Source organism: Acomys minous (assembly GCF_964271855.1).
Source record: "Acomys minous genome assembly, chromosome: 9".
Lineage (NCBI taxonomy): Eukaryota > Metazoa > Chordata > Mammalia > Rodentia > Muridae > Acomys > Acomys minous.
The window spans coordinates 87,288,623-87,313,708 of record NC_140490.1 but is presented as its reverse complement, the minus strand read 5'-3'; the positions used below and the strand labels follow the sequence as shown (position 1 = coordinate 87,313,708).

The window sequence follows — 25,086 nt, the reverse complement described above, 5'->3', positions numbered from 1 at the left end:
CTCGAGCATTAGAGTCTGACAATGGGGTGGGAACACATTGTATACATTGCTTGGGGAAAGGCCTCCATACCGAGTAGCCCATGTAGTGTCCTGTCAGGTCTCAAAGGTTAATTCCAGGACTGGGAAGATGGCTCAGTCAAGGAAGTGCTTCTCAAGCAAGTGTAAGGACCTGAGTGTAGATCCCCAACACCCACAGAAAAGCATCTTATAACCCTAGTGTCCACCTGGGGGCAGGAAGCAGGCATGGAGACAGGAGAATCCTGAGTGTTCCAAGCCTCACCAAATCAATAATTGAGGTTCAGTGACAACCCCTGTTTCAAAAAATAAGATAGAGAACAATTGAATAGACACCAGATGTCCACCTCTGACCTCCACATGTGCACACATGAGCACTCTTACATGCACTTAACATATACACATATACCTCCATGTGTGCACACGCACAGTCCTTACATGCACTTAACACATATGCCTCCACATTTGCACACATGTGTGCGTACACACACACACACACACACACACACACACACACACACCCTTACATACATTTAACACATACAGAGGTTAGTCCTGAAGTGCCTCAAAGGGCCCACCCAGCTTCTGTTCAAAGAAAGAATTTGCTAAGCAAATCCATGGCTCACCTAAGCAGGCAGCCCAAAGGGAGCAACGTGCTGCAGAAATTGTTTTTAAGGATAATTTGCTGTGTAAATTAAACACCGTCATCATTGGATGTTGACTTTCATGTGTGAATTGTCGGCACACAAATGGGTGTTGCTAATTGCAAGTGTGTTTTGTGTGTTCATTAAGTTGGGGCTGCAGCCGGTGTGCAGACGTGCTCTGATAAGACCCAGCATAGAAGGAAGGTAATAAGATTCCTCTCTTCAGATAGGACTGTAATTTAGGCTGGCCTGCTCTGCAGTCTGAATCAACACAGACCTGCTCTCTCTGTGGACACAGAGAGCTGTTCTTCATATTCAAAGGTTGTCCCTTCCAGGCGGGTGGTAGAAGCCGCTGTTTTTGCAGCAGAGGTGACATTCTCAGCTCTTGAAGCATTCTCATGGGTGAAAGATTTGAGAGCAGAGCCCTTTCTTAGTAGCTAATGTTGATAACAGCAGCAACTGATGATTACGGAACCAGGGTGCCGTGCTGGCTCATCTAGATGGTTAACAGGATGAGTTTAGAATCACCATGGAAACACACCTCTGGGTGTGTCTGTGAGTCTGTTTCCAGAAAGGCTTAACTGAGGAGGGAAGATCTGCCCTGACTGTGGATGGCACCATCCCATGAAATGGGGTCCTGGGCTGAACAAAGAGAAAACAAGCTGAGGCCCCCAGACCCATCTCTCTCTCTGCTTCCTGCCTGTGCACACAGTGTAACCAGCTGCTTCAAGCGCCTGCCGCTGTGCCTTCCCAGTCATGATGGACTATCCACTCAAACCGTGAACCAGAAGAAACGCTGCCTTGCCTAAGTTGCTCTGGTCAGAAATAACGAATACAGGTGCTGTGATAAATCTATAGATATGCTTCTGATGTCTTGTCCCTACCTTGTGACCTGGGGGTGGACACACGAGGAGGTTAAACAGTAAGTCCTCCACCTGCCTCCCCTGTGACTGGAAGGGCTGGAAATTTGCATCCAGGCTTTTCGGAAGGCAAATCTGCCACCACCACCACCATAGAACTGTGCTCCCCCAGGGGGTCACCTGAAAGAAGTACCACTCAGATCCTAGAGCCTAGTCCATAAAGATGGGGTGCCAGGTGGGGGCCATGTTCCTCCATCTCTGAGGACCTGCAGTTAGTTGGCTCTGAGGGTATACAGGCCCTGGGCTAAAGTGGAGACGCACATCACTCAGGAAAGTGGCCAAGTCCCTAAGGAGGGGACCAGCCCTGAAGGCTGGGGTGTCTCCCCATGCCACTTTGATGTTCCTCCAGTAAATCATATTAAGGCTTGGAACTGCCCTAAGTCACTGTAGTGCCTGGAGCACTTACCTCTATCCCTCCTGTTATGGGGCTTCACTTGTATCCTGAAAGTTTCCCAGAGGCATATGTTGAGAGCTTATCTTCCAGCCCATGGTCACTGGGGCGGGATGGGGTGTCCTTGAAGGGGACATTTGGATGGCGAGCTTCCCTGTCTCGCTGATTCTTGGCTGCTGCAAAGCAAAGATACCTCTCCTACCTGCTGCTCCTTCCGTGAGATACTGAGCTTCTGCAGACCCAAAGTGGTGGAGCCAAGAGACCATAGGGAAATTAATTCTCCTCGTACGTAGATTACTTCAGGTGTTTTTGCCACTTCAGGTGGGATGCTTACTGACGTATAGGCTTGGGGCAAAAACCACTCACCATTCCTGGGTCTTCTGTGTGTACAGTGCATGGCCTACACTCCAGGCGTTACTGGTATTCCGCTTCATAGATAACAAAACTGGGTGTGAGGAAGGGTCACTGTCTTGTCCAAGGATTTACAGCCAGAAAGAAGGAAAAGTCTTAGTTCCAACAGCGTTCGTTGGCCTCTCTGCTGTGTCTGAATGAGCTTTGTATTCTGAGCACGTCATATACCACCCACAGCCCAGCAAATGTCCCTCGAATGAGAAATTAGTCACCCGAAGAGAATGACTCTATGACACAAAGACTGAAGGAGATTCTGTAGATTGGGGGCTCAAAGAAAAGTCCAGACTTTTTTTTTCTCAAGTTGTCTACTGAGCTTTAGGACTTGGGGGGGCCCTGAGTTGAACATATACATGCCCTCAAACCTAAAACAGTAAAGTGATACCCTAAGAGCATGTGGTCCTCACAATGACTTGAAGTCTGTGGGCAGTGCTGGTCACCGCCCCCCGCCCCCGAGTGTGGTCCTCTCTTTCCCACTCCTCCCCTTCTCTCTCTGTCCCTTACACCCTCCCCTCTCCTTTTCTCTCATCTTTCTTTCTTTTCAAAATGAAAGGGCTGTCTAAGCATTGACTTGGGCAGAAGCAGCCCGCATTGGGATGTGTGATCATTTTCCAGGGAAGTCACCCCTGGCTCACAGCAGTCTCGGTTTCTAAGGGGATGTACACAAGAGCTGGAGCTGGGCAGGTTCAAAGAGGCATCCCCTGGGCTGTCATGGAAGATGATTGTAGGTGATGCACAGAGCCTTTTTAATTTTAATTGCTATGTATATTTCATGAGGAAATATTGGCTTTCCATTTACGGCACTGATACGAAGTTTCCTCTTTAAATAAATTTATTTGTATGTCCAAGTGAGGCAATTTAAAGAGAAAATATTAAGTAAATAAATTGTACAAGCTGTGCACAGAGAGGAGAGACATCATGATGGTAACTCCCAGGTGGCTGACATTTGAGAAACACAATTACCAGTGCATAGATTCTCAGATAGGTTCCTTGAACTGAACTAGAGCTGCCTAAGCTTAGAGCAGCTGGTGGGGAAAAAAATGAATGTTTGTTTGGCGCTCATGTCACAGAGAGGGGCGACAGCAGATGACATGTAGAGATGGTCTCCCATGGGCAGCCTCCTTGGAGAGATGTCGAGGGCCTCTAGACCAGGGATGAAGAGAGAACAATGGTAATGGAAATCACGTGATGACTTAAATGATTACAATAGTGTTTGGTGATGATGGAGATGATGGTGATGATGGTGAACATGGTGGTGACAAAAACGTATATGATATTGGTGATGATGATGGAAACGATGTAATGGTGACAGTGATAGTGGGGTGATAATGCTGGTAATGATGGATTTAGTGATTGACAGAAATGATATGATAACGATGTTGCTAATGTTGATGAGGATGGAAATTATGTAATGATGATGGTGAAGATGGAATTGATGTGGTGATGATGATGATGACGATGGTGGTGGTGGTAATAATAATGGCAACTATAGTGATGATACAAAGAACAATAGTGCTAAATACTAATTAAGCACAAACAGGGAACCAGATCCTGTTTTAAGTACTGTGTGTATATGCATTTCCTCATTTAATTCTATGAGGTAAATGTCACTATTATCTCCATCTTACAGACAAGGATGCCAAGTTAGGGGTTTTATATGTATTTTTTTCTCTTAATGTACAAGACAAATCCATTCTGCCATTACTTCCCCTTCTCACAGAGAACTAAATTAGCTTGTCCAGAGTCGCCACTACATAATGGCAGGCTGGGTGCTAAGATTCATGCAAAGAGCGTGCTATACCCTGCCCAGAAGACAGCAAGAAGTGGGGTGTGGTCTCTGTGCCTGAGGCTCCATGGAGGAAGCATAAGCATGGAGAGTTAACTGTAAATCACTAGAACACCAAGCAGCTGCATCCTTTTTTGGGGGTGTGTAGCAGGTGTGCAAGGGCACGAGATTCTGACCGCAGCATTTTAGAGGGTTCCCTGGAAGACGTGCCATTGTGAGGCTGTGGGGAATAACCATCCAAGGTAACAAATTAACAAAGCAAGGACCTGAGAATGCCAGAATGCACCCCCAAGAATGTGGGGAAATAATGAGACTACGAGACGAAGGACACTCACCCACCAGCCTTCCCAGTGGCCCCAGGATGTGATAAGATGGTGGCAGCCGGAAACCACAGCCAGCGTTTCTTTGTTTCTGCCGTTACTATCAGCACTCCCATTTTCCACTCACTCTTGATTTTTCTCATTCTGAAGTATTTTATGGGAATAGTCTCCTTTCATTTTATTAGTATGAATTAATCATATATAATAGGTTTCACTATGCCATATTCATATACACAAACAATATAATTTAACAGTATTTATCACTTATTAACCTCTCAGGTTCCTCTCTTATGATTTCTATTTTAGTTTCTTTTCTGTTGCTGAGAAGTGTGTGTGTGTGTGTGTGTGTGTGTGTGTGTATTTTTTTTCAAGGGGTAAAAGGTTTAGTTGTTTCACAGTTCTAGGTTACAGTCTGTCACAGCAGGGAAATCAAGGCAGCAGGAATTTGAAGTAGGCAGTCACATTATGTCCACAGTCAAGAACAAAGACAATAAATTAGTGCGTGTGTGTTAACTCTGCTCGCTTTCTTCACTCTCATACTGTCCAGGATCCTTTGCCAAGGGTATTGTGCCACCCGCGGTGGGTAGGTCTTCCCATCAACTAACATAACCAAATAATCATGAAGACACGCCCAGAGGGCCCTTCTCCTAGTTGACTCTGGGTTTTGTCAAGGTGAGAATTAGCACTTAGCACTAACAATCTTTAGGGCCTCATAAGCTTCTTCTTCATGGTAGCATTTGAGAGAAAGAATATTCTAGTTTGACCCTGGACAGTAGTGCAGGGACAGAAATACCTTCCCCCAGGTGCCAGAATTCAAAGTTCAGAAGTTGCAGGAAAGTTGAATATCACCCATAATCCCCTCAGGCAGAAAACTCCTTGGTCAACACTCGCTTTCTCCTTCTCTCAATATTTACTTTATGCATACTTTTTAATAACATAATCCTGATCAGAGAGTAAGTAATTTTGAAGTTCACACTTTCCCTGCTTACCATTTTAATGAAGATCCCTCCTCACGATATTGCAGTTTTGTGCAAACAGTTTTGGTGTCTGCCCAAGTTTATTATTTGATCTTGTGGGTGTACTAGAGTTTCTTTCTTATGTTTTTGGGGCATTTGTTTGTCGGCTTTGGGAGTCTGTAAATAAGATTTGGGTGCCAATCCTCACGGATGAAGATTCCGCAGCATTTTGAATTCTAACATTGGGACGCATTCCCAGAAATGGATTACTGACTTGGGGGACTGGACTGTTTGATAATACATTTGCTGCATAAAGCTAAATTGCTCCAAGATGGACTGAGGGCTGACTAGCTAAGCTGGGCTGCCTTTGAAGGAAGAAATTGGACCACTGCAGAAAGAAAGAAACAGGCAAAACCTTGTCTGACCCCACTCCCACTTCCTTGCCCTGCAACCTGGGCCTCAGTTTTCTATCTCAGCAGTTTGGACCTTTGGGACTAGATTCTTTGTTGTGGCAACTGATCTGTGCACAGGATGTTCAGCAGGGTTCCTAACTTCAGCCCACTAGTCATCAGAGGCATCTCCATAAGTGTAAAGAGCAAATATGTCCCCAGACTTCGCTGATTAAAAAGCAACCCAGCTGCAACACTGAGACATATCAGCGTGCACTGTGGATGCTGTGGGGGCAAGGGTACGCAGATGCTGTCTTGGTGGTGCTCAGTACTGAACTCAGACTGGAAGGTGATTGTACTGTTCCTAAAACACAGTGAAGGCAGCCCATTACCTGAAGCTGGCGGTACTTTAGAGAGGAAGCCTGGAGCCATTCCCAGCTCTAGGAGTCTTGGTTGGTTGATTGGTTGGTTGGTTGGTTGGCTGGTTGGCTCATTGGATGGATGGATGGTTGGATGGATGGATGGATGGATGGATGGATGGATGGATGGACGGATGATGGATGAATGGGTGCATGGCTGCCTGGATATATGGCTGCTTGATTGGTTGGTTGATTAGTTGATTAATTGTTTGGTTGTCTGGATGGATGGTTGGTTGTCTGGATGGATGGTTATCTGGCCATCAGCTAGTCAACCGGTTGGTTGGTTGGTTGGTTGGTTGGTTGGTTCATTGAATGGATGGATGGATGGATGGATGGATGGATGGATGGATGGATGGATGGATAGATGGCTGATTGACTGGCTAGCCTCCTGCGTGGTTGGTTGGCTAAAGACCTGAGTGTCTCTGTCCCTCTCCAGCTATTTGGAAAACAAAAACAACCAAAATCTGGGCAAGGTGGCCCAGGGAGGTGGCTCAGTTGGTAAACTGCTTGCCACACATGCATGAAGACCTGACTGTAATCCCCTAAAACCCATGTTTAGAAGAAAGGAGGAGCTCAGGAGAAGCACCTACAATTACATCCCTTGGACTCACTGGCTACTCCAGTCACTGAACTCCAGGTTCAGTGAGACATTCTGCCTCAGAAAGTAAATAAGGTACAGAGTGATTGAAGAAGCCATCCAGTGTGGACCACCTCTGTACCCCTCCCCACACACATACGTACAAAACAGACAAACAAACAAGCAAAACCCACAATCACTTCTGGGTCTTTGGGATGGAAGCCTCGTGCCTTGACTCCTGGGTGTTTATCTTGGAGTAACACAGCACAGTTGTCTCCTAGGAGAACCAGGAGTGTTGTGTCACTGGGGAACCTGAGATCTTTATGCTACACTTAGCCAAGCCTTCCTTACACCTACCAGCTTCAGGTTCCTTTGGTTCACTGGCCACCCACCTCTGCAGGACTCACCCAGCTAATTTTGAGAATCCACCCGATGACCACTCCCATGGAGTCACCACTTCTTCCTGCCTTGCTGTGGCTCAGTGGTGAGACTTCCCACAGTCAGGGACCTTGCTGTTCCATGTACCTGCAAAAACTTTAGACCTTGCTCCTACCTGTGGTTAGGGTCACCTGAGGACCCCAACATGTATGAACAGAGCCCTGCCCCAAAGCTACAACTGCACTAAGCCCCACTAGGCAACACACCAAAGGCTGTGGTTAACTGATGCCTGTGAGGAAAAGCTGAACTCTTCCTCGTGATCTCTGGAGGCCATCTGTGAGTAGTAGCCAACCTTGGTGGTGGGTAGTAGCCAACCTTGGTGGTGGCGTGTTCATGCTCAGGCCTTGGCAGTTTACACTCAGTGGGATATGAGTTGGATAGATTTATAAGATGGATGTGCTATGAAGACCCGTTACTTCAGTGTTGCCTATGCAAGGTTCTCAGCACACAGGATGGTCTTAGACAGGTGTTTGTTGACGTCCACGATGGTCTAAATCTGAGCTGTTGGCTCCTATCCTCTTCACAGCTTTCAAACAGCATGTTCTCAGCCCTGCTGATCCCAGAGACCTAGCATCCTGCTTATCCCCACCCCCATTTTGGATGGTTTTCCGTGCGGTAGACTGCCTTTTCTGTTCCTTTCATGCAGGTGCCCTGGAGCCTTTCAGAGAGAGCTTCCATCCTGGCTGGCTGCTTTTCTTTCTTTGCTGTTTCTCCCAATTTCACAGAAGGAAGAAAGGATAGACTGGCTCTGGGTTAGGCACTAAGTCAAGAACAGAATTTGGTTTTTATCACAGATATAGTCCCTGAGGTGTCCAAGATCAAAGTGCAGCCTTGGGGGCTGCTCTCTGCCACTAACATGATGCCTTGCCATTTTTTTTTAAATAAACATGGCAATAGACAGAAAGGCAAGAGAAGGGATATTCTGAATCCAAGCACAGGAAGGATTTTCTTTTCTTATTATTCAGTCTTGTCAGGGACCTCAGCTGACTGGATGACCACACTGGCTCCTTAGTCCACTGATTTAAATGCCAGTCCTGCAGGAAATGTCCACACAGACACACTCAAATATATTTAGCCACTTATCTAGCAGTCCCTAATCCAGATGAGCTGACATCTAAATTAGCCACTGCACCTGCTGCTCAGCTCTTGCACCTGCTGACCAGGTACTAAGCCTGAGGATTGTACTCAGAAGTGGCTGAGCACCGAGTCTTGTTCTGAGAAGGATGGTGGGACTGCATCTCCACTCAGTGGGAGGGACTTGAGGACCTTATGTCCTTCTAATAGGGCGAAGGAGACTCTTGCCCGTCATCATGTGTGATGGCGACGCCTCCTTTAGATAAATCAGGAACCTAAAGCAGAGTTTTAAATCCTTGGAGGGAAAACTCCTGGTCCTCACTAGGCCTCATGTTCTTGGGTTTTGAGTTCAGGTAAAGTTGGGAAGTTAAGCAGGATGATAGAAGTGAGCAGAGCCTGAGGTCTGGATTCAGCCAGACAACTCAGGACAGGATGAGAGAGGCTAACATAGATACTGTATTGGTGTCCTGGGAGGGGGCAGGCTTGGCGGCTCACAACTATAATCTCAGCACTTGGGAGGGGAGGAGGGATAGAGAGAGGGAGGGCAGAAGACAGAAACAGAGTGAACCAGGGAGCCAGGCATGATGGATTACATCTGTAATCTCAGCACTAAAGGAGAGAAGGAGGGAAAGAGGGAGGGAGGGAGGGAGGGAGGGAAGGAGAGAGGGAAGAGAAGAAGGGGAGAGGAGGGAGAGAGGGAGAGAGAGACAGAGAGGTAGAGAGAGAGGGAGGGAGAGAGGGAGGAAGGGGAGGCAGTAAGGCATGGTAGCTCATGTCTGTAGCCTCAGCACTTGGGAGTGAGACTGAGGCAATAGGTTCCCCGCGAGTCCTAGAGTTCTCTCAATCCTGGCCTACGTAGTGAGTTCAAAGCTAGCCTAAGCTGCAAAGTGTAACAGTAGGAGGGAAACAGTTATTTAAAAGATTTCGATGACAATGATTGCTGTCTGTTGACACTTGCAGAAGAGGAACTTGCAGGGCAGGCCAGTAGGCTGAGATTCTAATAAAGAGTGTGTGTGTGTGTGTGTGTGTGTGTGTGTGTGTGTGTGTGTGCGCGCGCGTGCGCGCACGCACGTGTTGCCTCATGTGTGGGGTACCCACAAAGACTAGAAGTGGGCATCACATATTCTGGGGCTGGGGATGATGCAGCTATGCAGCCTGATGTGGCTGCTGGGAACTGAACTCTGGTCCTCTGGAAGAACAATGAATGCTTTTAACTACTGAGCCACCTCTCTGGCCCCATTTTTCCCTCAGGTCTTCAATTAACCAAGGTCCATCCACATTACAGAAGGTGTTCTGCTTTGCCCAGAGTCTACTGATCCTGGAAAATAGAAATATTTAGTCAGTGTCTGACCAAGCAACTTAGCTCCACACCCCAGCCCAGTTGACACATAAAACTAATCATTTCAAATCTTACACAGGTGACTCCAAAGGTGTGCAACACACTCTACTGCACATGAGATGACTTTAGTGGTCAGGGACAAAGCATTAAAATACATTTATCTTCACTGTTTTTTTTTTAAAGCTGCTTTAACCTTAATTACTTAAGAAAGGCTCTGTTTGATAGGAGCCTGTAAACCCCCTCTCTCATACTTGCTATTTATTTAAGAAGAAAGCAGAACCAAAATTGAGCTGTCTTCATCAGATTTACTTTCTATTTATGGCAAGCGATGCTCATAGTCTATTTATGAATGTAACATAATTTTCCTCATTACATGGATGTATTTAAATAAAACAAAATGAGTACATTTAAAATTAAGCAAGTAGCAGCAAAGGCAGTGCTCACTTTGGCATGGCAACATTCGTGACTGCTGGAGCCATTGACTTGGCCAGGAAGAAAGATGGGGTTCTGAGCTCAATAAGGCTCCTCCAGGAAGAGCTGCCCTGTGCCCAGTGAAAACACCCGTGGCTTGATTTTGAGAGTAGAGAGATGGCTTCACAGTTAAGATTCCCTCCTGCTCTTGCAGAGGACTAGAGGTCAGTTCCCCAAACCCACATCAGGTAGCTCACAAGCACCTAGAACTCCAGTCCCAGGGCATCTGATGGCCTCTTCCGGCTTCTGTGTATGTAACATTCACATGCACGAATCCATACTCAGATACACATGCATACACAGGATTAAAAATAAAAATGAATTTTGATTTCCCTCTGAGAAAGGAGAGAAAAGAAAACAGTGTGTTTCTTGGGTTTGCTAGCGCTGAGAAGGGTAAAACAGACCCTTGTGCTCAAGGAGTGTGGATAAGTGTGTGGGTGCATGGATCCTGGAACCAGAGTCCCAGGTTCAAATCCCAGCTCTCCTCCTCTTACATGTTTCTAGCTATGAACATTGAGAAGGAATAAAACCTCTTTGGACTTCCATGTATTCATCTGTAAACTGATTTACAAAAATACCATATGAGGTGCTGGAGAGATGTCTCAGATGACCTGGGGACCCTGAGTCAGGAGAGGCAGTTATCAGGAAAGGAGCACAGAGGACTTCCTGTGCCTTCTTAGAAATTGGATTTTTAGGGCTAAGGATAGGATGGCAGCATGCCTAGGATGCGCAAAGACACCCTGGGCTCCATCCTCAACACCACATAGTCTGGGTGTGATGGCTCATGCCTAGAGCCCCAACACTCAGGATACGGTGTTGGGCTCAGAAGCTCAAGTTATCCTGAGCTACATAGTATCTTTGAGGCTATCCTGGGCTATATCCTGGGCTATATAAGAGGGGAGGGGAAGCATTGGAGTTCCAGAACAGCAGGACCACAAATGATCCCGTTGCCATGTATGCTTCAGATCACGTCCCTGACAGTCACATGGCCAACAAATGTTTTTCTTCTCCGCTTGAGGTGGGACTGTTTCCGTGGCTGAGGGAACCAGGGTCCAGAGTCTCTGCCAAGGTCTTCAGGCTGGCGTCTGTACCTGGAGGTTCTGAAATCTTGCTTCTGTCCGCAGGTGACCTGGTGTCTCGGGCGATGCACCATCTGCAGCCCCTCAATGCGAAACACCATGGCAACGGCACACCCCTGCACCACAAGCAGGGGGCGCTCTACTGGGAGCCGGAGGCCCTGTACACTCTCTGCTACTTCATGCACTGCCCACAAATGGAATGGGAAAACCCCAACGTGGAACCCTCCAAGGTCAACCTCCAGGTGGAAAGGTATGTCTTTCCCGGCTTCTGAAAGGCATGGGACAGCTCATAGCTCACCATAGCCTTGTAATGGATTGGCACTGCCCTCTGAGGTGAAGAGATTGCGGGGCGGGGGCGGGGGCGGGCGCGGACGATGGGAGAGAATCGCTCCCCTTTATCCCATAGCACCCTGAAGGGAAACCTCATCACATGAGAAGACATCTTAAAGCCTAGCGAGGATTTGGAAATAGCTTTATACGCGACTGTTCCCGTAGAAGATAAGACTGGCCTGGGTCATAGGTGTGTACCTGCACATCTCCGAGGGGCCAGAACCTCTAGAACGCAGCCTGGCCTCCTTGTGCAGGTAGTTTGGGAGTGCCACCTCTTTGGATCTTTCTTTCTCCATGGCTACCCTGGGGCCTCAGGTGGACTAGAGCAGCTGCTTAGCCAGAAGAGGGTCATCTCAGGTCGAGCGGACACTAAGTTGTCTTGGGGTAAGACCCTTAGCTGTCCCTGTGGCATGAAATCCTTGTGGGGAGAGGAGAGTGGGAAATGGCTCGTGTTCCTCTGTTTCTGCTTGCCTCTGCCTCCCTTCTACACACCGGAGAGCTGATTTACACAATTTCCCAGGATTCCTCACATCTTTAAATCCCAGGATCCTCTGGTGGGGGGGTGGGGAAGGGGAATCTCACCGTCTCGGAGGTCTGAGATTAGAAACGGTTCACAGAAGAGGCTACCGGGCAGTGTCTCCTCCCTTGCTTGCTCTCCCTGGCAAACGAATCAGGCCTCACCCTGTCACTGGCATTCCTTGTTGTAAGTGCAATGGAAATGGCCCTCATGCATACAGAGAAGGGTCCAAGAGAAAAGGATACAAGGGATGAGATAACAATTGAAATGTAATATGAATAAACTAATAATATATATATTTTTTAAAAGTAAGTTCTTCACAGGGCGGTTGGAACTTATGTGATTTAAACAGTGCCTAGTACACACAAGTATCTAAGTGATGTCCCCTCTTGCTGTTGCCGCTGTAGCAACCATGCACACATAGCAGAACTAGCCCCATCTTGGGCTCCTTTCTATTACTTCAATCCAAGCTATTCTAAAAAAAAAAAAAAAAAAAAAAAAAAAAAAAAAAAAAGAATCCTCAGCAGATTCTGTTTTTACCACAGTATCTTGTATCTTGATGGGCTGCCTTAAGACCCGCCCACCTCTCAGCTTTCTGATAAAAAAAACAAAACAAAACAAACAAACAAACAAAAACAAGAGGATGAAAATTGGCCGGGCGCTAAGAATCTTCTTGGGTTTTAGGAATCCCAAGTCAGTATCAGTATCCAGCTATCTGAAGCTAATGGATCCGGAGTTACCTAGGTTTCTCACCTTCCAGGCCAAATCAGTGGACACCCTAGGCAAATTGTCATGCATAGACATGTCCTGCTGAACCGAAATATCCACGGTCCCTGAACAGAATCTAACCTCGGCCAGATGCACCAGCACCTTGGTTTCTTTGACTATAGGCCCTCAGAGCCGAGGGGATGGAGGCCATTGGCCACAGGCTAAGAGGTACCAAGCTTCTCAGAGCCCAGACAGTGGTGAGAGTCCTTGCTCACCTCCTCATGCCACCTTTGGCTTTTGTCTCTCTATAGATGATGCCTCTCCATGCTCAGGCAAGCATTGCCTCCTCTAAGCTCCAGAATCTTCTCCTGCCACCCTGATGTCCCCTTCAAGTTCCCATTATCTCGTCTCACGCTCTCAAGTGAATTGTTCTTGTAACCCCTCGCTTAGCATAGTAACCAGCCCGTCAGTCCATAGATTCCTATGCACGCACCACGCCTGTGAGCTTCCTGATGGTAGGGTGCGGCTGGCCCCTCATGCCACAGCCAATGCCAAGTTGAGTGCCAGGTGAACAATGGACACTCAGCAGGGGCTTATAAAATGAAAGCATGGACTGATCCGATTCCAGCTGCCCATGGGGACATGTCCCTCAGGCAGACAGACATCACCGTAGAACTGAAGTCATCGTATCCCCAAATCCGCTACTCTGCCTGCCTCTTCAGTCTCTAAGAAAGGCACTCCCACTGGCTTTAGAAAACTAGGGCTCTGGCACCTGCGCTTGCATCCAACTGGCTAGCATGTTGCAGTGTGACTTTTCCATGAAGGATGAACAAACATCTATTCTCACATGATAGATAGGGCACCAAACAGCAGTCTAAGAAATGGTTCCATAGAAGCCTAGCTTAGTATAACAGTGAATTTATACACAGACAGACAGACACAGAGAGAGAGAGAGAGAGAGAGAAAGAGAGAGAGAGAGAATATAATATATTATTACATATATTGTATAATATCATGTAATATATTATTACATATAATATTATCTTTGGGGAGGGGTGTGTCCTCATGGGCCCCTCCTCCAAACAACCCTGTTAACCACCTATAAACTCTGGGGAGAAGCAAGGCCTTGGGAGCCCCTCCTCCACTCATGTTTAGAAAGCTAATGGGCCCAGTCTTCTTCAGGTCTCCCTAGGGTAATCACAGAAAACTGATGGTTCAGTAGAGCAACGGCCGCGTTACACCACAGGACAGTGTTCTATAACACATGTCTTATGCAGCATCTGTGACATCTCATTTCTCTGTTCCCTTCTGTCCAGGCTGCTGTGGAAGTCATTCAAGACCCCTATTTTTCTCTCCCTCTTGATTATTGAAGCTGGTTTCTCAATGGTCCGCCTGCAAATGAGGCTTCATCTCCCCTGGACAGCCCCTCCCTCTCCATAGTTACCAAATCTGAACTTCTAAGACCTAAGTAGCATCCTGTTGCAATAACCCTGGCCCTATGATTGTGTGGTTCCTACAGCCCCTGTGCTTGTCAGGTGCCATTTTCACTTCTCGGGTCTATTTCTGGATTCAGAGTGTGGTTGGAGCAGCTGGAAGTCTAGAGATGCACTAAGAAACACAGAAACTCCAGGACACACTTGAAAGAGGCATGAGCCACATGTCCCAGATTTCCTCAAAGCTACTCATCTCGCTCTTCCCATTCCTCCTCAGTTGGATTTTCAAAAACCAAAGTGGATGTTAACATTTTCTTTTTAAAGTCCTGACTGCTCTTGTCTTCTGGAAATCCTGCAGCCTGGGGAGCCAGGTGCATGCCAGATAGTAATCCCAGCCTGGCTTTGCACAGTTCTGAGAACATGAGCAAGTGACTTAGCTTCTCTGAATCTCCTTTTGTCGTCTGTAACATGAGAAAGGACACTCCTCACGGGACAGGTACAAGCAGTGAGTTAAATCAGAGCTGAGACACTCGGGGCAATCCCGCCATTAAGGAGAACACCTTTCACCATTGCTGCTTCAACAAAGAAAGCTGCTATCATACTGGGTTTTTTTTTTCTTCTCTTCTCTTTTCTCTAAATTGCTCTTTATCATTGTCCTCATAGAAGCCTTTGAGTAGCTCTTCCTACAAGAGGCTTCCTGCCCCTTAATGCTTTTGAGTTTAGCATTGGAAATGATCATGCAGGGAGTTCACATTCTTTTCAGTCAGCCTCATACCAATACCTCCAAAAAGAGCTTGGGAACCAGCACTCCCCACCCCTAGCAAATGGTATCATCATCTTGGCTCTCTCTTCTGGCAAGTTTGGGTAGGGCTATGGTGTGTGTGTGGGTGTGTGTGTGTGTATGTGTTGTATGTGTGTGTGTGGTGTGTATGTGTGTGGTGGTGGGTGTGGATGGGTGGTATGGTGTGTGTGTGTGTGTGTGTGTGTGTGTGTGTGTGTGTGTGTGTGTGTGTGTGTTTTCTCTAGGCCATTAGTTCCTTAGAAACAGAAACGAGACTGACATAGTTCTCTCAGAGAGTCTAAGGAAGAACTGACTAAAATATGGCTTGCTTCATGTCTTTTACTGCCACTTCAAGTCTAAAGAGTCTTTCTTGACCAAAATGCTAAGATGTAGCCTCCAGAGGCTATTGTCTGTGTCACATGGACACAGTCCTCCCCTTGCTCCATCATTCTGGGTAGTTCCATTTTTCTTTGTGGTGGTTTGAAGATGCTCACCCTGAACATAAAATTACTGTAGCCTATGTTTTACCAGGACTTTGACTACTATTTCCAGTGCTATTAGGCTCTGTCAAGCATGGCAAGTATATTCCTTTTGTTAAAACTCAAATAGATTTTTGTGAGATTTATAATTAAAGTTGTATGTTTGCCAAACAGTAGTGGTATGTTCAAACACCTTCATATTGAGGGTGAGCTCGTTTTCAAAATAGAGCCATCTTATGCTGAGGACAAGTCCCCCCAAGTAATTATCTTTGCTGGAAATATCAGTGATTCCTCGATGTCTTTGGCCACGGATGAATTCACTTACTTGTTGTCACAATGGGAAATAGGAAGAGGACAAATAGGAATGCTTTGTGGCCTTAATTATCTGGTGCTGTGTGAGAGGAGCAGTGAACAGTTTCACTGGGAAGAGTAGACACTGGCAGGTCTGCCTGCTTCCAGTCTTTCCATGGTGTGGAGTAGGGGAGCAGAATCAACAGCCCCCACCTCTCCTGCAATCAGAACGTGAACACGAGTGTGGCAGGACGCCTTCTGGGGGAATCTCAATCACAGCCACAATCATCACTCATTCATCAATTGCCAGGAAGACTAGTGGTGTGCAACAAAACCACCTTACCATGCGAGAGAGTTTACACTTGAGGAAACAGAGCTCATAAAACAGGGGGAACAGAATCATCCAGTTATATCTTCCTAGATCCTCACCTCACCAAAAGTTCACCTCTATCCATCACTTCTTCTTAACATGCTTTTACCCATAGGATAAGCAGGGCTTCTGTTTCAACAGACTCCCAGGGGCTTTCCTAGGTTGTGCAAGAACATCCAGAAGGCTGGATATGTTCTGTCAGGATGCTTAAAGCAATAGAAAAACCTCTGAAGAGCTGGGCACGGGCAGAAGGCTGACACGCTCTGCATTCTTCTGTGTTAGAAGTTGACATAGAATTAATTCTATGGCTCTGTTCCCCTGGAAACTTGGTAAAAATTGCAGTGTCAGCTGTGTTACTAGGCAACACTGTGCACCATCAAAATGGCCACATGTTGATAAATTACATCTGGCCTGATGGTACTAGAAAGGTTGGGCAAGAACCCAGAGCTTAAGGATTTCCTCAATTCTCTGACTCTCTGACTCTTGTAACTATCTCTTGAAGGGACCTCAGTGGCTTATTCTATGAGGTTCTTCCAAGAGATATAGAGTGTGTAAGTCAGAGAAAGTTGCACAGTTATTCAGGCAGCAGTGGAGGTGACACAGACGCCTGACTTAACAATGCTGCTACTGGCCATGAGACCCTCTGGAAGACTTCTGTCGCCATGGCCCCAAGAAAGGGAAGTCTTCGTCACCTGTCTTGTCAGGTAGACATGACACCTGTTGCACTGTGTAGTTTCAGATCACACACATGTACCTTTGCAGGTAATCCTGGGAATGGGAATTTGTAGCTTGTTCAACCATGAGTCATAGTATGGGGCTTTTCAAACCTGCGAATGTCAGCGCTGGTTCCTAGAAGCCAAAGTATCCCCACTTCACTTCTACTTTACCATTTTTAAATGATGATGCACATAGGATTCACTTTCATAGTTCAGTGGTTTTTTTTGTTTTGTTTTGTTTTTTGTTGTTGTTGTTGTTGTTGTTGTTGTTGTTGTTGTTGTTTTTACCGTATTGGACATTTACGTCATCATAACTGGTTGGCTTACACTGTCACAGATTAGAACCAAAGTATTGTCCGAACACAATGACACATTGAGCTGTTACCCTGGAAGTCTCATATGCTAAAAAGAGAAAAGAGAAGATTATAATGCCTCCTCAGAGCGAGCTTCATATTGGATTTTTTTTTTGTCTCCAAAATGCCCAACCCAGGCCTGGTGGGCCCAGATGAACAGACCCACGAAAAGGTCCTGCTTACTACATGGTTGTTGGTGGGTGAATTAGTTACTTGTCTCCTTCCTGTGACAAACATGCTCAACAAAAATGACTTAGGCAAGGAAGGGTTTGGTTTTTGCTCACTGCCTGAGGACAAGGAAGTCATAAAAGCAAGCGCATGAGACAGCTGGTCATGTTGCATCCACAGTCAGAAGGCAGAGAAAACGATGGAGCCTGGTGCTGAGCTGGCTTTCTCTTTTTTGTTCAGTCTAGGACCCCAGTCCAGGAAACAGTGCCCCAAACAGTTTCCCACCTCAGTTAACTTCATGTAGATAATTCCTCACAAACATGTCCAGAGATGTGTTTCTATGGTGTCCCATCAAGTTAACAGCTAAGATTAACCACTGTAAGGGCTTTTGGAAACTGGCCCCAAATCTCAGCCACCATACAGAGGGTTTGCAAATGAGGGAAATGTCCATGCCGAATTTGAAATAATTGATGCCAGGGGCCAAAGTTTTAATGTGATATGATTATAATTAGAATATGGCTGCAACTTGCTTTGTCTGGACCAGGGTAAAAATTATTCAAACCCCAGTACGTATGAAACTGGAAGTTAGAGTTCCTAAGTGAGCAGGAAGTCAACCTGGTGCACACATTAGCAGATGCTACCCAGTGGCCGACTCTGGTCAATTGCCTGGTTATGAAAATAAAGCTTTACCAGAACATAGCCATACTTACTCCCTTATATATTATTTATATGACAGCTTTTGAAGAGTGGCAGATTCAGTTCCTAGCAACAAATCATTTGAATGTTCACGAAACTGAAAGTACTGTTTGGCCCTTTCCAGAAAATACAAACATGCCGGCTTTAATATGAATTGTTACTATCACTTAAGAACAAAAAGAAATTTCAGATTGAATTTTTTAAAAATATTAATTTATTTAATGCCTGTGTGATTGTGTGATGATGACAGATTCCCTGGAACTGGAATTTCAGACATTTGTAAGCTGCCACATAAGTGCTGGGAATTGAACCCTGGTCCTTTGAAAGCCAGTGCTCTTAACTGCTGAGCCATCTTTCCAGCCCCTCAGACCGAATTTTTAAATATCACTGTATCCTTCACGAGCTAGGGCATATATAATATATGTTCATGAAGCTTTCCCTCTAGGTCCTATTAACCTGGTGGTTCTCAGCCTTACTAATGCTGTGATCCTTTAATACACTTCCTCATGTTGTGGTGACCCCCCAAACATAGAGTTATTTTCATCACTGCTTCATAATTTTGCTGCTGTTATATGTAATGCAATGTAATATCTGATTTGCAGGAACTCTGATATATGAACCCCGTGAAAAGGTCATTTGACTCCTTCTCCCCCCAAAAGAAGTCATGACCCACAGGTTGAGAGCCATTGTACTAATCTGACTGGAGTTAATTAGCTTGCCCAAAGACATGTAGCTGAAATTAGAGGGCTTGAACCCTAGGAGTTGACCTCTGGGATGTGTTCATATTCACTAAGCTGTCTGTTTTTCTGTTAATAGATGATGGATATATATATGGAGATATATATATGGGGATATATATATATATATATATAAAACACTTGAAAACCTCATCTCAAATCCTTAGAATCTTTTGTGATCTTCATGGTTGTTTACATGTCATAAAATGAACATAAGTAAAATATGATGAGTATCAGAAAGCTACAAAGACGAAATTTCGCATGGGCCCTGTGACCAGTGGCAAGCACTGTGACTTTAGACAAAGGTGATGAGGCTGTTTCATGAGGAAGTGGTGTAGGGACCTACCCATCATTATATTAGTCCTGTTGGTGGATTAACCCCTTAATACCTGAGAATCCCGGCTGCTGCCTCAGAGAACCACATTGTCAGTGCCCACTCAGGCTTGGTACTGCAGCTCCCATGCTGTGTGCACCTCCAGGCCTGCTTCCTCAGCTCTCATCCAGAAATGGCGCCTACTTCCTCAGCTGTTTGTATGACTGCTGAACTCCTACATGTGCCTTATGCAGCCACTGACACGCACTGTTAGCATTCCCACCTGCCTGCCCTCAGGGGACCTAGCAGCTGCTTGATGTCATCACCTGCCACTGACAGGTGCGCCTGGTGTGCTAGATGCTGTGCATAAGATGGTCCCCTGCCACCCGAGATCTCTCATCTCCCTCTCATTCCCTCTGTCTCTCCCCCCCCCCCCGCCCATTCCTAGTTCCTTCTCTCTGTCTCCCTTTCTGTCTGTGTGCCGCCCTGCCTGTCTGCCTCTATCTCTCTCATGTCCCCACTGGGAGATGGTCTTTCAATCTCCCCCTTCCCCCCAATAACCCTCTTACTCTACATCTATTTCGAGGGAGTAATCTCTTAGCAGCACAATTTAGCATAAGCTGGCCACAGGCGCCCCTCCCTCGCTGCATTTATCCTAACGCACATAGGTGCTGTTCTTTACCCCTACTCCCCCCCCCCCTTATAATCCAGACTGGTTTCCCTCAGGTGCCTAGTGATTTCAGAGAGCATTTATTTTGTGGTAGGATCTTTCCTAAAACCCTTATGTGTACAATACCTCAGCCCTCATACAGTTACCCCAAGGAAGGATCTACACCACCTCTGCCTCCCACCTGACGGATGCAAACTCAGGGCCCATGGTGCACGGGCAAGTCTGAGAAGCCCGGAGTACAGAATACGTCAGAACACAGAGGCAGGTCCCGTCCAGGAGAGGATCTGGGGGCACAGCAACGCGCTAGACTGGGAGGAAGGTAGAGGGACCCACTGCTGTCAGTGAAGATGGAAAAGGAGGAGCATTGTGCGGGTGGTGAGCCTAGGGCTGTGCCTGAGAGCCCTGGAGCTCCCTATGTAGAACTCAAGATGCTGGCAGGAGAGACTGTTATTTAATCCGCATCTACTCTGAGCCTGGCATGTGCCATGTGTACAGAGTGTAGTATATAGCCCTCACATCCTTGTTGGCAGACACACACACAAAAAAGTAACTGATAGTAAGAAAAGAATTCTTGCTCAGAATCTAACAAACATCATAGCCCATTCTTTATATCTCAGCACTTTAAAAAAAATGATGAATACGAATCATATTTACTTAGGAAACATAATGAGATTTTGATCCATGTGTGATGAGCAAGAGAAATGTGCTTTGGGCATTCTTTAATTTTGAAGATATAGGACTTAGACTGACAGCCTGGTTTTTGCCGGCATTAGCTGAGTAAGCTTGGACAGGTTGCTTAGCAGCTCTGAGCCTCAGTTCCCTGGACTCTCACAGAAGCCCATGAAGGTTTGTGCCCTGATACATTGAAAGCCTTTTAAAGGTCTCAGCTCACATTGGAAACAATGGCCGTTATCCCCTGCCTGAGAGCTTGTTACAATGTAGATTCTATTCATTAGGCCTCGATGGGGTTTACACATTTTCTAACTAGCTCCCAGGTGAAGCTGTTGGGACCTAGATATCACTGTAACAAGGTCTTACCATTTTTTTTCTTTGTTTTGTCTTCATTCAAAGTTTATACCAACGTCTATTTTTTAAGTCACATATGCAGACAAGAAACAAGTTTTTGTAGTAACTACGTCTCCCTGGGATGGAGCTTAGCGGATTCTTGCTGTCTGATAGCCTTCCCAGAAGGGCTGGCACCAGCCTCTGGTCTCCTTACCCCAGGAGCCCTCTGCACTTTGCCTGAACAAATGGGATTGTCCAAACAGGGCCAGCCTGCGGCATGCTCAGCTCTGGATCCACCACTAAAGAATAGCTCCCAATTTAATGATCACCCCAAGGTTCCCTAAGGTGGCCTAGTGTCCCCACACAGCTCAAGGCTGGCAAATTAATGCAGTAAACTGTGTAAGGGAGAGAGAGAGACAAGGCAGTATTTGGCAGGGGCCATCCCTGGGGACAGCATCTAGACAAAAGGGACTTCACCAGCATCTGGACTGTTGACATCTGTAGCCTCAGGACTTGTTAAACAGCTTTGACTGGGTTACCTAGGGAATTTACCTAGGGAAAGAGACAATCCGTGCCCATAGGTACATAGGTGGCAGGCTGAGGGGGCAGGCTCAGGCTGAAGGACAGCATCTGCCCTTCCCCCCACCCCTTCCCCCCTACCCCCAGTATGCAGGTATAGCCTGACTGCCAGCTGGTACCACACTTGTTTCTCTCTTTTGGATCTGCTCCACAAGTCACCAAGGTAGGCTCATGGGATCTGACGCCAGCTCCTTGCTTTGTAGCGAAGGGGGAAAAATCTTTATATTCTTATTGTTATTTTTTTTTTATTTGTGTGTTTGTGTGGGTGGGAATGTGTATAGAGGCCAGAGGCCAATTGCAGTTGCCATTCTTGAAGCACCGTTGCTCCTGTGCTGGCCACCTTGTTGGCTTGTTCGTTCATCTTGGTCCTTTGTTTTGAGATAGGATCTCTCACCAAGTGGTCCTGTATTGCCGGCCAGTGTGCTGGAGCATCCTCATGTCTCTGCCTCCCCAGCACTGAGCTTATAAGTGCACACACCATCATCTGGATGATGTTTTCACATGGGGAGGGGCGGGTTCTAGGGATCAAGCTCAGGACCTCATACTTACAAGGGTATCTCCAATATCAACTGAGCTGTCTCTCCAGTTACTTATATAACACAGAGACTCTACAATCTGGAGCTGCCCAGCCCAGTCCAGGCATCCCATCCCATACATGGGTGTTCACATTTAAATGAAAGCCAACCAAATCTAACTGAAGAGTCAGTTTCCAGCCAGCATGAGTCCAGCCTCCTTTCAGATGCTTGTCAGCTGGTGAGGCCTCATGGGGGAACTGACAGGTCTTGGGATGGACAGCTGAGACCTAAAACATTGCCATAACCACAGAACTTTCTGGGAAACTTGATGTAAGCAGCATTTTAGGACAGCAGCCAGGGAACTCCGCCTTCCCCAGCCACCATGGAAGGAGTCGTTACAGCCCCAGGACCTGCTGGAATGTGCACCACATCCCCCACTTTGATCATCTTACAGGCGGGCTCAGTTTGTGTTCTAATTTTTTTTTTAACTAGCATACATAGCGATGGATTTTATTGTGACATTTTCATTTATGCGGATCACGTGCTCTGCCCACATTCACTCGTTGCCTTCTGTTGTTCCCACAGTCCCCCCTCCCAAATAGACCTTTTCTATATCCGTGTCTTATGTAGGCATATTGCTTTGGTCTAGGTTCCCCATATAAAAGACAACATGGTATTTGCCTTTCTGAGTCTGGCTTATTTTGTTAACATGGTGAGCTCCGCAGAGAACTCACACTCTCTTCTTTATGGCTGAACGAAACTCTGGTGCATATGAACGCCACAGACTTTTTTTCATGCATTCGCCTAGTCAGCTAACTCTATCCCCAGGCTGTTGCGCACAGTGCAGCAGTGAATTGGGTGTGAAGTAGCGCTGCGGTGTGTTGTCTTAGAGCTCTTCCGTGTGAGGTGTGTTGACTTAGAGCTCTTCCGGTGAACTGGGTGTGAAGCAGCGCTGGGGTGTGCTGACTTAGAGTGCTTCAGGTGAATTGGGTGTGAAGCAGCGCAGCAGTGTGCTGACTAAGAGCACTTCTGGTGAATTGGGTGTGAAGCAGCGCTGCGGTGTGCTGACTTTGAGCACTTCCGATGACCTGGGTGTGAAACAGAGCTGCGATGTGCTGACTTAGAGCGCTTCCAGCACACACCTATCTGTGGCTTGGCTGAGTCACACAGCAGCCCTGTTTCAAGTTGTTGTAGGAGCCTCCGTACTGATTCCCATCACTGCTACAACAGCTTGCATTCTACCAGAAGTGCATTTTTGGTTCCTCTTTCCCCACTTCCTGGCCATCTTTTGTTGTTTGCTTTTTCTCCGTTAATCCATTCTGACTGGGGCAAGATGGACTTTCACTGTAGTCTTTGACTTAAATGTCCTGGAAGACTATGGATATTGAACTTTTTTTTTTCATATAGTTGTTAGGTATTTGTGCTTCTTTTGAAAACTTTCTGTTCCACTCACTTGCCTATTATTACTTTTATTAATTGGATAATTAATTATTTTTATTAATTGGATGGGTGTTTTGTTTGTTTTTTTTGTTTTTGTTTTTGTTTTGGTGTTTGGTTTTTGATGAAGAGGCTGTCTTTTCTCCAGTGAATGATGGTTCTAGATTTGTTCCTGTTGCCATGACAAAAATAACCCAACAAAACCACAACTTAGGAGAGAGAGTTTATGAGTTTATTTTCGCTCACAAGCCCAGGTTACAGTCCTGTATAGCAGGGAGGTCAAAGCAACAGGAACGTATAATAACTAACTCATCAGATCCACACTCAGAACAGAGCGAGATGACTCTATACATATTTGCTTGTTTGTTTGCACTCTATTTTATCTCTCCATTCTTACACAGTTGCAGAGGCCCCTACCTAAGGAATGATGCCCCCCACAGTGGCCTGGGTATTTCAGCATCAATTATCTTAGTTAAGACAAGCCCCCACAGGCCAACCTAATATAGACACTCACTCTGTTCCCTTGGCTGGTATGTTTTATGCGGTACCATGCCGTTTTGTTAATTATGTGTCTGTAATGTAGTCTGAAGTTATATTGTGATTCCTCTAGCATTGCCCTCTTTCATCAGCACTGCCTAGCTCTTCCGAAATCACATGAATTTTTAGGATTTTTTTTCCTATTATACTTTGTGCATAACTACCACTGAATTTTAATGAGCATCTCATTAAACTCTGCAGAGCCCTTGCAATTATATGCAGCTGCATTTGTGGAGAGGAGGCACTGTCCCTGTACCCGGATGCTAGGCCAATGTTCTGATAGTGAGCTACACTCTGGCCCTTTGCTATATATACTTTTTACTTTGAGAAAGTTCGAGACAGTGTGTTGCTCTGTTGCCCAAGGCAAGCCTTGAACTTGTGATCCTTCTGCCTCGGCCTCCTGGGTAGCTGGATTATGAGTCTATGCCTCCAGGCCCGGCTTAGAGCAGAGCTTCCTAAAGCAGCCATCAATAGCCTCGCTGTGCTGATTTCCAGAAATCCCCAGTATATACCAGCTGCCGTCTAAGTTGCGTTGCACCCGTGAATGATATCTACTTGCCATTCCCTTTAGCTACCCCTGCTTGACGGTGGACTTTAGTCTCCGAGAGCTCAATCAGCTTGTCTGTGTCACACAGCTGTTCAAGAACCAAACTAGCATACAAAGGCAGGAGGCAGGAGCCCAGAGCACCTCTCCTAGCCACACGCACTACCTGGGGATGAGGAGCCCTGAGAAGTCAGAAAACAGTGCACCCCAAGAACAGACTTGCTTTCAATATGGTTCCCTTTTTCCCTCCCCCTCCCCCTCCCTCCTCTTCCCCCTCCTTCCCCTTCCTCCTTCTTCTCAGGTTTTCAAGACAAGGTTCTCTACATAATAGCCTTGGCTGACCTTGACTTGCTTTATAGACCAGGCTGGCCTCGAACTCACAGCAATCCACCTGCCTCTGCCTCCCAAGTGCTGGGACTAAAGGCATGTGCTACCACGCCCAGCCCCTCTTCTCTTTTCCTACTAGTATTTTCCCTCAACAAATACTGCTAATAATAATAAATGGACCAAGAAGAGACGTGATACCCTATGAGCATATACAGGGGGAGGAGGTCCCCCTTAGTCACAGTCATAGGGGAAGGGAGTAAGGGGGAAATGGGAGGGAGGGAGGAATGGGAGGATACAAGGGAGGGGATAACCATTGAGATATAATATGAATAAATTAACAAAATAAAATTTTAA

The 25,086-nt window shown here is 46.4% G+C and overlaps 1 protein-coding gene across 1 annotated transcript in view; it reads left to right on the top strand.

Moving 5' to 3' along the window:
* ABTB3 (ankyrin repeat and BTB domain containing 3) overlaps positions 1-25,086 on the top strand; it is a 274,567-nt gene that overhangs the window by 163,509 nt on the left and 85,972 nt on the right. The window contains exon 3 of the mRNA XM_084794224.1: positions 11,272-11,476. Coding sequence (XP_084650350.1) covers positions 11,272-11,476 — 205 coding nt within the window. The remainder of the gene's footprint in view (positions 1-11,271; positions 11,477-25,086) is intronic.